The sequence below is a fragment of the Tigriopus californicus genome, chromosome 9 (assembly GCF_007210705.1).
Source record: "Tigriopus californicus strain San Diego chromosome 9, Tcal_SD_v2.1, whole genome shotgun sequence".
NCBI classification, from domain to species: domain Eukaryota; kingdom Metazoa; phylum Arthropoda; class Copepoda; order Harpacticoida; family Harpacticidae; genus Tigriopus; species Tigriopus californicus.
In genome coordinates, this window is record NC_081448.1 from 9,317,934 (window position 1) to 9,332,840 (window position 14,907).

The 14,907-nt window shown below is 42.4% G+C and overlaps 1 protein-coding gene across 1 annotated transcript; it reads left to right on the top strand.

Annotated features, from left to right (window-relative positions):
- Positions 1 to 6,017: 6,017 nt before the first annotated feature.
- Positions 6,018 to 11,920, top strand: LOC131886855 (clathrin heavy chain-like). Its single transcript, XM_059235281.1, has 11 exons — positions 6,018 to 6,158; positions 6,232 to 6,582; positions 6,647 to 8,184; positions 8,249 to 8,629; positions 8,882 to 9,416; positions 9,491 to 9,636; positions 9,696 to 9,990; positions 10,086 to 10,367; positions 10,429 to 10,932; positions 11,053 to 11,128; positions 11,370 to 11,920. The coding sequence occupies exons 2-11, from the start codon at positions 6,319 to 6,321 to the stop codon at positions 11,489 to 11,491; spliced, it is 4,143 nt and encodes a 1,380-aa protein (XP_059091264.1). The 5' UTR covers positions 6,018 to 6,158; positions 6,232 to 6,318; the 3' UTR covers positions 11,492 to 11,920.
- The last annotated feature ends 2,987 nt before the right edge of the window (positions 11,921 to 14,907 follow it).

Below are 14,907 nucleotides of genomic sequence, written 5' to 3' on the forward strand. Positions count from 1 at the left end.
TAGGATCCTCCCCTTTTAACTATATGTCTATATACATGTATATACATATAGATATAGCGACATCTAACAACAGTTTGAGGGGTTTATTGACATCATACTATGCTCACGCCTCCGTGATGTCTCATCCAAGAGAATCCTCCTACTTCCTTTGAAATCATTACCTAGCACCGGACTCTCCCGGTTAGCTAAGGCCTTGTTCTATAATCCCCCATACGTATCAATTCAGGCGAGTTGAACTAAGCGTCTTGTGATTCGCCAAATTACTTTCATAATGTACAACTGTACTCGCATATAGAGTGCAATACATAAACTGTTTACAACGCTCATTGATTCTACCGGCTGTCAAACCTCAAGCTCCGATCGTGTCGGCGGTGGCCTCTTTCATCTTGCTGAATGAGTTTTGCTGCCAGCTTGAAAATCCTCCCTCTTAGACCCTTGATTTTAGCCATTAATAGCGCCATAGCATGTTAAGGGCGAGGATGATCCTTCGAGCCTCCATATGGAAACCAAGCCCTCTGCTTGGGGGAGATGTGCTCGTGGTTCATGAACGAATTCGAATCACCCGTGCGCCAATAGGGCAAGGCAAAGCGAAACAGGTCAAAATGACGATGTACCGGGTGGCTTGTTTCCAACAGGCGTTTGAGTAGGGCCCGTCAAGCAGGCTTCGAGTATATAACGAGAGGATGCAAGCCCCGCTGTCGAATGTGCCAAGGGGGCCTATGGGTAATAAATTATTTCTAGAGACTGAAACAATAGGAAATTGATGGGAGCAGTTGTGAACTTGTCAGTGAATATTAGTTCGTTTTCTTAGGTCTACTCATGCGATGGCTTTTTTATCTTAAGCCAATCATCAGCCAATTTATGCCTTTTTGTGACAAAATGGTTCACTATCTGTTGGAAACCTTGTGGAATTCCTTCAAATTTCAATATCTAAGCTTGACTGGAATTTGTCCACTACTTTGGTGCAAATTACTCCAGGTGCTCCTTCAACCCTGAAGTGACCATACCTTGTGTCAAGCATCATGCACTGGCTTTCATTGTGCAAAGAAAATAGACCAGGGCATTAGTCCTTCCTCAATCAAAATAAGAGATTAGAGTAGCAAATACTTTTGCCAAAAATTGTAACACACTACACAACTATTACTTGTCAATCTATACAATGGCATTACTTGTTACAATTACTTTTCTTAAGGGTAAGTTGACCAATATTTCAGTTTTTTTTGGGTCACTAAAACCATACTTCTCAAAATCAAAAGCCATGGAAAAAAAATTATCTTCAAAGTTTGAACAACTTCAGCTAAAGCAATATCAATCTTATTTGGATAACATGTTATCAGAGACATGGATTTTTTAAATTCTGGAGGCACAGGACATATTTCAAGATCAAAAACGAATATATATTTAAAACTTTCAATTTATAATATATTGTATATCTCATTTGGTTAAGGTATCCTAAAAAACCGTTTTAACATTGTTTTTTTTTTAAATTAACCCCAAGAATGCTAATTCATTGATTTCGGTTTGATTTTTGTATTTGAAACTGTCTTCTATGTTTAAGAAATGATAATGTTTGATGGTAATTACCTAAATATTTCAAGTGTTTTCTAAACATTCAGCATCCTTTAAAAAATCCTTATTGAGTATTAGTACCCAATGTTTAACCTTTTTTTAGAGCAAATATAACATGATTATGTATTTAAAATTGGTCTCCGCTTTTGATTGTTGAAGAAGTGCAACCATGACACAGAAACAGGCAACAGAAGAGTAGTATTTGAAATTCTAAAAAATAAATCATTCCTGTTAGAACCCCGTGTCTACAGTCATGGATGGATATGTGGAGAGTTGAGAAATTTGGTGCAACATACTCAAGCCATCAGGTCTTTTAGTCCAAGGGAATTTGAATGAGGAGACATTAATATTAAAAATGTGCAAATATAGAAAGATTTGAAACCACAAACACCATCAATGTTGTTAAAAGCATGCGCAATTTTCAGCCCTGATCTTCCCTTTTGAGGATAGCTTAAACAAAAATAGCAAAAAGTAACAATCACCGTTAAGTTTCCTAAAAGCTTGAAAAGCAATTATCTACTATTTTGAGTTTTTAGGTTCATTTCAATCGATCATTTAAAAATGTAATGGGATTACAGTGCTTTTTATAAAAAAGGAACAAATTACTGTAATTATGCTACTTTTATTTTCGCAACTCTTGCCCTAAAGTTGGAAACAACTAGGAGACAATCACAGCATCAATTTGTTTGATTATAGCCCTTGCCACCCAAGCCTCTTTAAGCCACTTTTCGAAATAAACTGAGAAATAAGAAACGTTCAAATCTTCAATCAAAAGAAAAACATTCTTATACTCTCTATTTCTACAAAGACTTGCTTTAAAGTTATGATGTCAAACACTTATGTAGTTAACCAAGGGCTTGCCAAAAAATCTACTTTCATGTTGTAGTTACTAAATAACTTCGACTAAACCTCCTGAGTATCCCAAACATAGTTTTGGACTCAAACTTGGGCAAGTTCACCTCTCTGACAAGATGTTGTGATACTTTTTAGTGCTGATTTTCAATCAAGTGAATGGTTCAGGAGATACGAAACTTTCGCTTCCGTTTGCATTCCACTTCTCTAAGAGTCTGTGGGCAGACGGAAACTGGGTTTACTTTGTGACAATAAAAAATATACGACTAAAGAAGATCTATACATTGGAAGAACATGCTTTAGATATCTTTGGGCGCATATTGAAGTTTCATGGTATTTCATCAGATCTTTGTAACCAAGAGAATGGTCTAATGATATTGCAGCTTTCTTTGTTCAGTCCTATTTTTCTGAAATAACATAACCCTGCTGGTAATGAGATTACATTTTCAGCCAAATAGATTCTGGGAAAAAGGGGCCCTCATCCAGGCTTTTCACATTTGGACAACTTTAAACATGTATATTACTGAGAGGGCCACTCTGGACATTCGACAGGAGTTGGTTGCATTCCCTCGTTACTGATTTCTGAGCAGACCAACAAGCTCTCCTTGAAGCTTGAGATTGAGATAGTAGTCGAACCAGGAGTGAGGAAGGCGGACCAGACTCACTGGCCGGGAGAGACCAAACTGGAGCCCCAAAGGTTTTTATCATAGATTCGATCTTGGGCGTCAGGAATCTGTAGAGATTGACGCAAGCTGACGTGATGGAGTAAAGACTAAGAAGTAACTCCATTAACAAATGATAATAGGTCGGGTACAAAATTAACTTCAGCGAAGAAAAGGGAAATGAAACTTTGTCACAATATTGGAAAAAAACTGCCCAAAATTTTTAGACTCCCCACAAAAAAAACCATTTTTCCTTGTAGGTATGAATTAAAAGAGTAAGTTGCAAAGTTTCAAAGAGTTGAACAGTAACAAGAAGGAAAGGAAGATGACGTCACCATCAAATTTTGAGAGATCAGCGTACTTTTAAGGCTTATTAGTTCTTTGTTAAGGGATAATACAAGAATTACAGTTCTTTTATTCATTAAAGGAATGGTTCATGTAGCTTTGTATTTGTTATGAACTGTCACAGTGTTAATCATAAACATACATAAAATATCATATAGCCGAAAAAAGCTGTGTTTAGACTCATTTTTCGAAATTTTTCACCATTTCTTCTTTTTACAAAAGCCTTTTAGAAACTTTAGTAAAGTTCTTTTTGCCTGCTTTTAGAATATAATTTGATTTTATATCAAATATGATATAATGTGTTACTATTCAATACCCCAATTGGGGACATTGAAGCAGCAGCTGCATGATGATCTCGTCAAAAAACTGCGAAGTTACTTGGGCACATTTCAAAACAGAAGAGGTACTAAAACACCAAGACACAAATATCAATTTTTGACAAAAAAAACTGTTAAGGTTTCAAAAAGTCTAGTCTAAACATAGGAAATTCTAAAAATTGGAAACAATCTTTATGCATGTTTATGAGTAAAGCTGTAAACAAACAGTTCATAAAAATACAATGCTACATGAATCAAATGGAACTGTATAAATGCCAAAACAAAATTCTGTTATACGACAGTCAGCAGCTGGAAACATTTTGAAAAATTGTGCACATAGCAAATGTGTCATGACTTAAGAATTAAGTTTGAAGAAAAAAAATCTTTCAACCAACTCATGATGATGGCAGATACCACTCTTCTCATTTTCAACCATTGGCCCGTTTCCAAGGCAAATTTTCTTTGTCTATGACCAGCCGCGATCCTCCCTCTTCCGGGCCTGCGCCCGGCTCGCATCCTCCCCCTTCCACTCTCCTCCAGCCATGAATGAAAGATCGAACTTGGAAGGTTTGAGCGCTGCTTGCCACGTTCCCGAATCCTCAGGGCCGGGCCAATTTTGGCCGCATTCGGCGACAACATACTCCAGCCTAATCCGCCACCCTTCAGCATGCCTTAACTTGACATCCCTTTTTTACCTGCTGCCTTGGCCCCCACGGCCGGCCGGGCTTGGCTGGGGCGGGCTCACGGTCATCCGTGCGTTATCAGCCCGATGGAAGGCCCAGGCAAGCCCGAGGTCCCTTTCGGGCCATGGAATAGGCAGGGCCGGCCGGAGTGTTGCCTGAATTTTCCAGGCGACGCCAAAGCCGACGAGAGCAGAGCGAGGGCAGGGCGGTAGAACGACGACGAAGAGGACGAGGAGGACGAGGAGGAGGGGGAGGAGGAAGAGAGTGAGTGAGAGAACGATAGGAGGGAGAGACTTGAATCTCGTCTCTGGTCGGTCGTTGCTTTGGAAGCAAGTCACGCTCGTCTAGTCGAAGAAGAATCTGGAAATTGACGCTCGTGCCGCAGATTGCGCCCGTGTTAGAACGTGCGTCAGTGCCCGTGACCCGTAGTCGAGCCCCGTTGCGTGTCGTGGGCTCGTTCCCCTGCCCCCGCCCGCCTCTTGGCTGCCCCCCTCCATCCGTTGTGCTTACACGTCACATTGGCAGTGAGTGAGTCTGTCTGTTCTGTTGGTCTTGGTCAAGTCTTGAGGGCCGCTCTTGTGCGAGATAGGGTGGACCAGATGGGGACCTCTCCATTACTAGCCCCGCCCCCATCGACGGTCACCAGGCAAGAGCCGGTCAAGGCCTCCGAATTGCGGATTGGCGTTAGCCGTGGGTGATCATGACGCAAATCCTGCCCATCAAGTTTCAGGAGCATCTCCAGGTAAATAAGTCGGCCATGGTGGTGGTTGTGTAGGGAGCAGAGGGGAGGATACAAGACTAAATAGGGGGCAATCCATGTCCATCATGAATGAATCATGACTTATCCCATCCTATAACGTTGTGTTTCAGCTCACTAATGTGGGGATCAACGCCACCAATGTGGGCTTCAATAGCCTCACCATGGAGTCGGATAAGTTCATTTGCGTGCGAGAAAAAGTCGGCGAAACCAATCAAGTGGTCATCTTGGATATGGCAGATCCGACTAATCCCATTCGGCGACCCATTTCCGCCGATTCGGCCATCATGAACCCGGCCTCCAAGGTGATCGCTCTCAAAGGTAAGTCGAGGTTTGGGGTCGTTTGATCCAAGTGGAGGATAAGCATGCCTGCCTGTTCCACCCACTCGGACCCCGAGTGGCCTGACCTTTGGCTTTGGATGTTTCAGCCCAAAAGACCCTACAGATCTTCAATATCGAGATGAAAAGTAAGATGAAGGCGCACGTCATGACCGATGACGTGATCTTCTGGAAGTGGATCTCACTCAACACGATCGCCCTGGTCACAGAAACGTCCGTGTACCATTGGAGCATGGAAGGCGATTCCACCCCTCAAAAGATTTTCGATCGGCACTCGAGTTTGTCCGGCTGTCAAGTCATCAACTATCGGGTCGACTCCTCCCAAAACTGGTTGCTTCTCATTGGAATTTCGGCTCAGCAAAAACGCGTGGTGGGTGCCATGCAACTCTACTCAGTCGAACGCAAGGTTAGCCAACCCATCGAAGGCCATGCGGCCGCTTTCCTCCAATTCAAGATGGAAGGCAACCCGCACGAGTCCACGTTGTTTTGCTTTGCTGTGCGCACCGCTCAGGGCGGCAAGCTCCACATCATTGAAGTGGGCACGCCCCCCACCGGCAATCAACCGTTTCAAAAGAAAGCCGTGGATGTGTTCTTTCCGCCCGAAGCCCAAAATGATTTTCCCGTCGCCATGCAGGTAAACGCGCTACCATGCAAGTCTGAAAGTAATCGTTCCAAGATTTAATCTTAAAACTCCTGCATTGTTCTAGGTGAGCACCAAACAAGGCGTGGTGTATCTCATCACCAAGTATGGTTACGTCCATCTGTACGACGTGGAGTCGGCCGTTTGCATCTAAATGAATCGAATCAGTGCGGAAACCATTTTTGTGACGGCGCCACATGAACCAACGAACGGTATCATTGGCGTGAATCGAAAAGGCCAAGTCCTCTCTGTGAGTGTGGACGAAGATAACATTATCAACTACATCAATGGCAACCTCCAAAACCCGGACATGGCGCTCAGATTTGCCGTGCGGAACAACTTGGGAGGCGCGGATGAGTTGTTCGTACGCAAGTTCAATAGTTCGTTCAGCAATGGCAATTATTCTGAGGCTGCCAAAGTAAGAACCGCCCAATCATTGTGTTCTGTCTCTTGCTAACATTTCCATATGTTAATGTTTTTAGATCGCTGCCAATGCTCCCAAGGGAATTCTGAGGACACCCCAAACCATCAGTAAGTTCCAACAGGTTCCAACTCCGGCTGGTCAAACCTCGCCGCTTCTCCAATACTTCGGCATCCTTTTGGACCAGGGCCAATTAAACAAATTCGAGTCTTTGGAACTCTGCCGGCCTGTTCTCCAGCAAGGTCGAAAGCAGCTGCTTGAGAAATGGTTAAAAGAAGATAAATTGGAGTGCTCTGAAGAGTTGGGAGATTTGGTCAAAGCTGCGGACCCGACCTTGGCTCTGTCCGTGTATTTGCGGGCAAACGTCCCCAATAAGGTGATACAGTGCTTTGCCGAGACTGGCCAATTCCAGAAGATTGTCTTATACGCCAAAAAAGTGGGCTACACCCCGGATTATCCATTCCTGTTGCGAAATGTCATGAGAGTCAATCCCGAGCAAGGCGCTCAATTCGCCCAAATGTTGGTACAAGATGACGAGCCGTTGGCCGACATCAACCAAATTGTGGACATATTTATGGAGCAGAACATGGTACAACAATGCACCTCATTCCTATTGGACGCGTTGAAGAACAACCGCCCCTCGGAGGGACCCTTGCAAACTCGTCTGTTGGAAATGAACCTGATGGCTGCACCTCAAGTGGCTGATGCCATCATGGGCAATCAGATGTTCACCCACTATGACCGACCTCATATTGCTTCCTTGTGTGAGAAGGCTGGTCTTTTGCAGAGAGCATTGGAGCACCATACCGATTTGTATGATATCAAGAGAGCTGTGGTGCATACTCACTTGCTGAAACCGGATTGGTTGGTTACCTTCTTCGGAACGTTATCCGTGGAGGACTCACTCGAGTGTCTCAAGACCATGTTGAACGCGAACATCCGACAGAACCTTCAAGTTTGTGTTCAAATCGCTACCAAATACCATGAGCAACTGACCACCAACGCCTTGATCGATTTGTTTGAGAGCTTCAAGAGCTTTGAGGGTCTCTTCTACTTCTTGGGATCTATTGTGAACTTCAGTCAGGATCCCGAGGTGCACTTCAAGTACATCGAGGCTGCTTGTAAAACTGGCCAGATCAAAGAAGTGGAACGTATCTGCCGTGAAAGCAATTGCTATAACCCTGAGCGAGTCAAGAACTTTCTGAAAGAGGCCAAGCTGACCGACCAATTGCCTTTAATCATTGTTTGCGACCGATTCGACTTCGTGCACGATCTCGTGCTCTATTTATACCGAAACAACTTGCAGAAGTACATCGAGATTTACGTCCAGAAAGTCAATCCCTCCCGTTTACCTGTTGTGGTTGGAGGCTTGTTGGATGTGGATTGCTCCGAAGACATCATTAAAAACTTGATCACCGTAGTCCGAGGTCAATTCAACACCGACGAACTCGTGGAGGAAGTTGAAAAACGGAACCGACTGAAACTAATCCTTCCTTGGCTGGAGTCTCGAATTCACGAGGGTTCTGATGAGCCCGCAACACACAATGCTTTGGCTAAAATCTACATTGATTCCAACAACAATCCCGAGCGATTCCTCAAGTAAGTTTGCCTTCTAATTCATTATTTTGACCTGACGTACAATGTTACTTTTGTGAATCTCCAGAGAGAATCCATACTACGACAGTAAAGTTGTGGGACGTTATTGTGAAAAGAGAGACCCCCATCTAGCCTGTGTGGCCTATGAGCGAGGCGAATGTGATCGTGAACTTATTGCTGTTTGCAATGAGAACTCGTTATTCAAATCTGAGGCTCGCTACTTGGTTAAGCGTCGAGACATGGAGCTGTGGGCTGAGGTGCTCAATGATGACAACCCTTTCCGTCGACCACTCATCGACCAAGTGGTTCAAACTGCACTGGCCGAAACCCAAGATCCTGAAGACATTTCCGTAACCGTCAAGGCGTTCATGGCAGCCGATCTACCCAATGAACTGATCGAACTCTTGGAGAAAATCGTCATCGACAACTCTGTTTTCAGTGATCACCGGTGAGTAAGATTTATTAATGTTTATTCTCTATTCAGTTGTTATTATAAAGAGTGAAGGCGCCGAAGAATCATGGATGTATTGAGTGAGGGTATGTGTCGGTTGTTTGGTCTTACTTTGCTGATCACAGCCAGCAGATACTCTAATTCTGTACTGTATTTCCCTCTCCAACGTGTTGCTCATCAGTCTCGTATTTTTATTGCACTGGGAAGATATTTTGTTTGACAACCCGCAATCTCGATTTGTTTCTCTAGGAACCTGCAAAACTTGTTGATCCTCACGGCCATCAAGGCCGACAAGAGCAAAGTCATGGAGTATATTGACCGTTTGGACAACTATGATGCCCCGGATATTGCAAACATTGCCATCCAAAGCCAACTCTACGAGGAGGCGTTCGCCATTTTCAAGAAATTCGAAGTGAATACGTCGGCCGTCCAAGTGCTCATTGAGAACGTGAATAACTTGGACCGAGCTTATGAATTCGCTGAAAGATGTAATGAGCCCGCCGTTTGGACCCAATTGGGAAAAGCGCAGCTGAAAGAGAATATGGTGAAAGAAGCTATTGATTCGTTCATCAAAGCTAACGATCCCTCGGATTACATGGATGTGGTTGAGACAGCCCACAAGACAGAGAATTGGGAAGACCTCGTGCGATACTTGCAAATGGCGAGGAAGAAGGCCAGGGACACTTACGTGGAGTCGGAATTGATATATGCTTACGCCAAGACCAGTAGATTCGCGGACTTGGAAGAATTCATCTCTTCTCCAAACCATGCCGATGTTTCAAAGGTACTTATTGCTAAAGAGACCTTTAGTCATGACAATGTTATCATCTGACTGACCCTTTTGTTGCTTTCTTTTAGATCGGAGATCGATGCTTCGACTCAGGAATGTACGAGGCTGCCAAACTATTGTACAATAATGTGTCTAACTTTGCTAAATTGGCCATCACCTTGGTTCATTTGAAGGAATACCAGGGTGCCGTGGACAGTGCTAGAAAAGCAAACAGGTTCGGCTTAAATCATTCTTTTTGTCTTACAAAAAAGTCATACCTTTCTCTTGGTCTAGTACACGCACGTGGAAAGAAGTTTGTTTCGCTTGTGTCGAGAATTCTGAATTCCGTCTGGCCCAAATGTGCGGTCTACATATCGTTGTTCATGCCGATGAGCTGGAGGATTTGATCAATTATTATCAGGATCGGGGCTTTTTTGAGGAACTCATGAGCTTATTGGAAGCATCGTTGGGCCTAGAACGAGCCCACATGGGCATGTTCACGGAATTGGCCATCTTGTACTCCAAATATAAGCCAATCAAGCTGCGAGAGCATCTCGAATTGTTCTGGTCAAGAGTTAACATTCCAAAAGTAAGACGTCTGACGTTTCTCTTTGAGTCAGTTGCCATACTTTGGAAACAGAACTGATCGTGTTTCTAACGATTAGTCGGTACGTATTTTTTTAGGTTCTTCGGGCGGCCGAGCAGGCTCACCTTTGGGCAGAACTTGTATTCCTGTATGATAAATACGAGGAGTTTGACAACGCTGTGTTGGCCATGATGGCCCATCCGACAGAGGCATGGAAAGAATCGCATTTTAAGGATATCATCACCAAGGTGGCCAATCTTGAGTTGTACTACAAGGCCATTCAATTTTACTTGGATTACAAACCCATGCTTCTTAATGACTTGCTCTTGGTACTGGCTCCCCGCATGGATCACACCCGAGCTGTCAACTTCTTTACCAAGGTAAGTACCATCTGAGATGAAAGACGATCTCAATTCACATGTCATGTTTTTTCTGCTTCAGGTGAACCACCTGCAACTAGTGAAACCGTATTTGAGATCTGTTCAGAATCTGAACAATAAGGCCGTGAACGAGTCTCTGAATGGACTCCTCATCAACGAGGAAGATTATAATGGGCTGAAGACTTCCATCGATGGTTTCGACAACTTTGATAACATTACGTTGGCCCAGCGATTGGAGAAACATGAATTGATTGAGTTCCGTCGCATTGCCGCTTATCTCTACAAGGGTAACAACCGATGGAAGCAGTCAGTGGAGCTCTGCAAAAAGGATAATCTCTTCAAAGATTCAATGGAATATGCGGCAGAGTCTAAAAACGCCGAAGTGGCTGAAGAACTCCTGGCATATTTCCTTGAAAAGAAAGCATACGATTGTTTCGCAGCTTGTCTATTTCAATGCTATGACTTGTTGCATCCCGACGTGATCTTGGAGCTTGCGTGGAAACACAATATTATGGACTTTGCCATGCCCTACTTGATCCAAGTCATGCGAGAATATACTTCAAAGGTAAACTAGAACCAAATATTGGCCAAACTGAATCGAGTCATTTCATCATGATATTAATTATAATAGTAATAACATGGTTTATTTCAAGTTGATGTTTATTAATTTGCCTTAATATTCCAGGTCGACAAACTCATGGAATCGGAAACGACCCGACAAGCCGAGAAACAAGAGGAAGAATACAAACCAGTCGTGATGGGTAAGCGCTCATAAGACTTGTCAAGCAACTTGAAAAATCGCTACGCGAATATTTAGGCTAATTCGCTTGAGGACGTTAGATATGGGTATCCGTCGGCTGTAGGGCATATAGAGAAAAGTTCACAGCCAGCTGATACCTAAATTTCGCTGTCCCACTTCCATGGTTTGCTATTATGGATCGTTCTTAAAACCCTTCACGTTCATCTCATTCTCATGCTGTGGCTTCGTTTTTTTTTACACAGAAACTCAGCCTCAATTGATGTTGACAGGACCCGGAGCCATGAACTTCAATCATGGTGGCGTGCCGGGTGGGTCCTTTCCGCAGGCTGGAGCCATGCCCTCGTATCAAGGCTATAGCATGTAAAGCGTGCGAGAGAAAGAGTACTCTTCTTTCGGAACTATCAAGAGAAACACTTCCCGCCAAGAAACAAGCAGCAAGGGAGTAATTAAGAATGATGATTTTTGTTGAGGGGCCAGGAGATCCAGATGCGTGAGATTCCATGGCCTTTGATTGATTGTAGTTTGGTGATCGTTGAACTTCAAATCGAAATGTGCGAGATCCTTCCTGGTTGACTTCCAATTTCTCCACCGACGCGGATGCCCGGAAAGCCGTGAAAAATAACTGAAGCTTCGACCAGTCCCCTCACTTTACCTAGACTTGGTTTTTTTATGTTCCAACTTTTTACGATGATGGTAGCGAAGCGTCATTTGTTTAAACTTATAGTTTCCGAATTATCCTTGTTAATGTCCGCAAATATGCAAGATGATCATAAATAAACTTATTCCAATTTGAGGCTCTCTTCCGTGCTTGATGATCTTTACGTTGCATTTGATTAAGTCGTGATGAAGTTCGCGCTTGTCCCATTTTAGCGTCCAACGCAAAACCAGAATTTAATCAGCTTAGAACGGTTTTGTTCGAGGAAGAGAAAATAATTAATGGAAGGAACATTCGCACCAAGTTTCACATAACTTGTTTCAATTCTTACAAAATTGCGGTTATTTTTTGAGGAACTGATTCGCAATTTTATTTGTAGGCCTGTAGCGACCGGTGGGAACCGGTTCTATAAATTGATCGCGCGGGGTTTCTTGGTGGGGGTCAGCTGTTGATTGTTTTCCATGAATAAAACTCAGTGTTCTACGAGATCTCATGTTCGAAGTATTGCTCTTCTTCAGGCCTCTATTATGGCTCATCTCATTTGAAGGTTTTGGAAGTGTTTTAAATCGATTAAAAGAGAAAAGCATCCAAAGACCTCTCCAATAGAGATGAGGAGCAAAGAATTTTTGGTCTGAGCTGGGCTCCAATGTATTCAGCAGGTTTGCAAAAGGTCAAACAAGTCCAAAGATGTTTCACTAGGAACATCACAGGATTGAGAGAGCTCTCGTATTGGGAGAGACTAAAAAAGTTGGGATTGTAGTGTTCAGAGAAGCCCTTGAGAATCCAGGCTAGTTGGAATCATTTCTCTTCTTTCTCGGACTCCTTCATTCTTTAATTTGCTTCCCTCTATTATTCGTAGGGAATACGTAGGCCTTGTTAATCCGATTGCATCTTTCAAGTCAGACTTGGACAAATTTTTAGATAGCATTCCAGATCAACCCTACATTCAAAGACTAGTTCGGTCTGCCTCCTCAAATTCGTTGGGAGACCAAATCTGATATAAAGATTGAAGGGTAATAGATAGACGAATTATAACCTTTCACTTTAAGAGTATTGGGGATTATATTCCCTGTAGCGGTTAGAGAAGCCCGTGAAAAAAACAAAAAAGAAAAGGCAAATCCTGGCAAGACAATCTAACCAACTAAACTCTGAGGAAAACAAATCACACTGCAAAATAAAACAAAAGTAACTCCAAAAGGAGATTTGCACATCAAACAGAAGGACCTTAAACGAGTTTTGCAATTCTTTTGTAGGACCCGGCAGCTTGACGAGTCTTAAGAGGTGTCTCGAAGGCCAAAACAGTCACAAAAAGTTAGGAATGCTCTCCAATATTCAATAGATCAAAGCCATCTTTGGGCTGAAGGGCAACGAAATTGCAGATAATTTGACCAAACAATGTGCTATACAAATTTGTTCTGGCTCTGAACCGTTTCTTCCAGTCTCCCGCATAATTTACAAAGAAACAAATACTGATCTCATAATTCATATTCAAGAGCTAACTAAGTGTGCTCCTAATTTACATTGAGTAGGTTTTTGAAAATTTTAGCTTTTTATGTTTTTAGGGTATTTAAGTTTTTTATGTGGACTAGAATTCCATAAAGCAATAAAGTTAAAGTTGTTCCCTTTGACTTTTTTGAGGTAGAAAAATGCCAATTTGGGTTTGGGAATTTCTGTGGAAACTTGATAGGGCTTTTTGAACACGGTGTTCCATTACCGTTACTTTTTCCGAAAAGTTACACGTTAAGGGTAGCGTTACTCAAGCCCCGGTCTTTCACATTTCTGAAATGCATGCTCAAATTTAGCAATTTCCTTAGAAAATGTAATTGTTTGGAATGCTACACGAAACGGGCTTGTGTGATTTGCCCGAATTTGATATAAGCCTAGCATTTGGACAAAGTTCTAGGTTGGACTAGAGCCACTATAATAGAAGAGAACGCGCATGAGATTTTTGGTCCCAAAACGTCGTTTCCATTGTACTGTGGTTCTTTAGTTCACCTCCAAGGCGGCTTTTCCTGTGTTATGTATTTACTTCTTTATTGTTGAACTCCGCAAGAAAGTAAATCGGGTGCAAGATTTTTTTTCAACTTTATAGTCTCTACGACCGTAGAATATAATAATTTGGATGATTCGGAAGGTTCAGATTCACAATTGATGCAACCTTACCCTGGATTGGCAAAAGTGATGCGTACATCTTGTTAAACTACCATTTGCCAAGCTTCAACTTAAGGTACAGGTAAGTGTAACTTCATTCATATTCATTTCCTTCGTTTAAAAATGTCAAGTTTAATGGAATTGATAGTAGAGTAAAAATTGAAAGTGTTGTTGAAAACATGAAATAACAAGAATGTTGGCATTCAAAAACATGCACCGATACGACCTTGGCATTCCTGAATGGGCGGACACAAACTTCTTTACTAAATTCCAACACGTCTTCAGGCATACGTCCCTGCATAATGCGTCAGACCAGGGAGGTAACATTAGGTTAAATCAGGTCGAGCTTGATTACACGTTTGAATCAATACTCGAAAACTTTGTTTGATGAATAAATGTAGACAAGTAACCCTAAAAATGATAACACAAATGTAATGAAAATAGGCTCCACTTGTACTTAAAATATTTCACCATCTTCATTATAAACAGGTTACAAAACTATATACAGTCACCCTTCAGTATCGCCGTTTCCGGCTCATGTGCATTGAACTTAGAAACCTTTGACTTGCCTTCAGGATTGCCAAAGTGAACTTAAAACATGGCCCAATTCATCTCAGAAAAAGGCGATGAAACTAGTATCATCCCATTCACTCAACAACACGCATACAAAAATATTTCGGTGAAAAAATGAGTTTCTTACTCCATCTTAGAATTAGAAAATAAGTCTTGACATTTGCTATGACAAATGTTGTAGGCGCACATTTTGGCATCCCTGTGAACACAGCCGGAAGCAGGGTTGCCTTATCAGAGATTGTCAACCTTCCGGCCCGACTAATTTGTCATTTTAAAGGCCTTAAAGATTATAGATTTTTTTTAAAAAATACACACAATTCATTTTCTTGCTACGTTTTACAACAATGAAGTAAATACATAACACAGGAAAAGCCACCTTGGGGTGAACTGAAGAACCACAG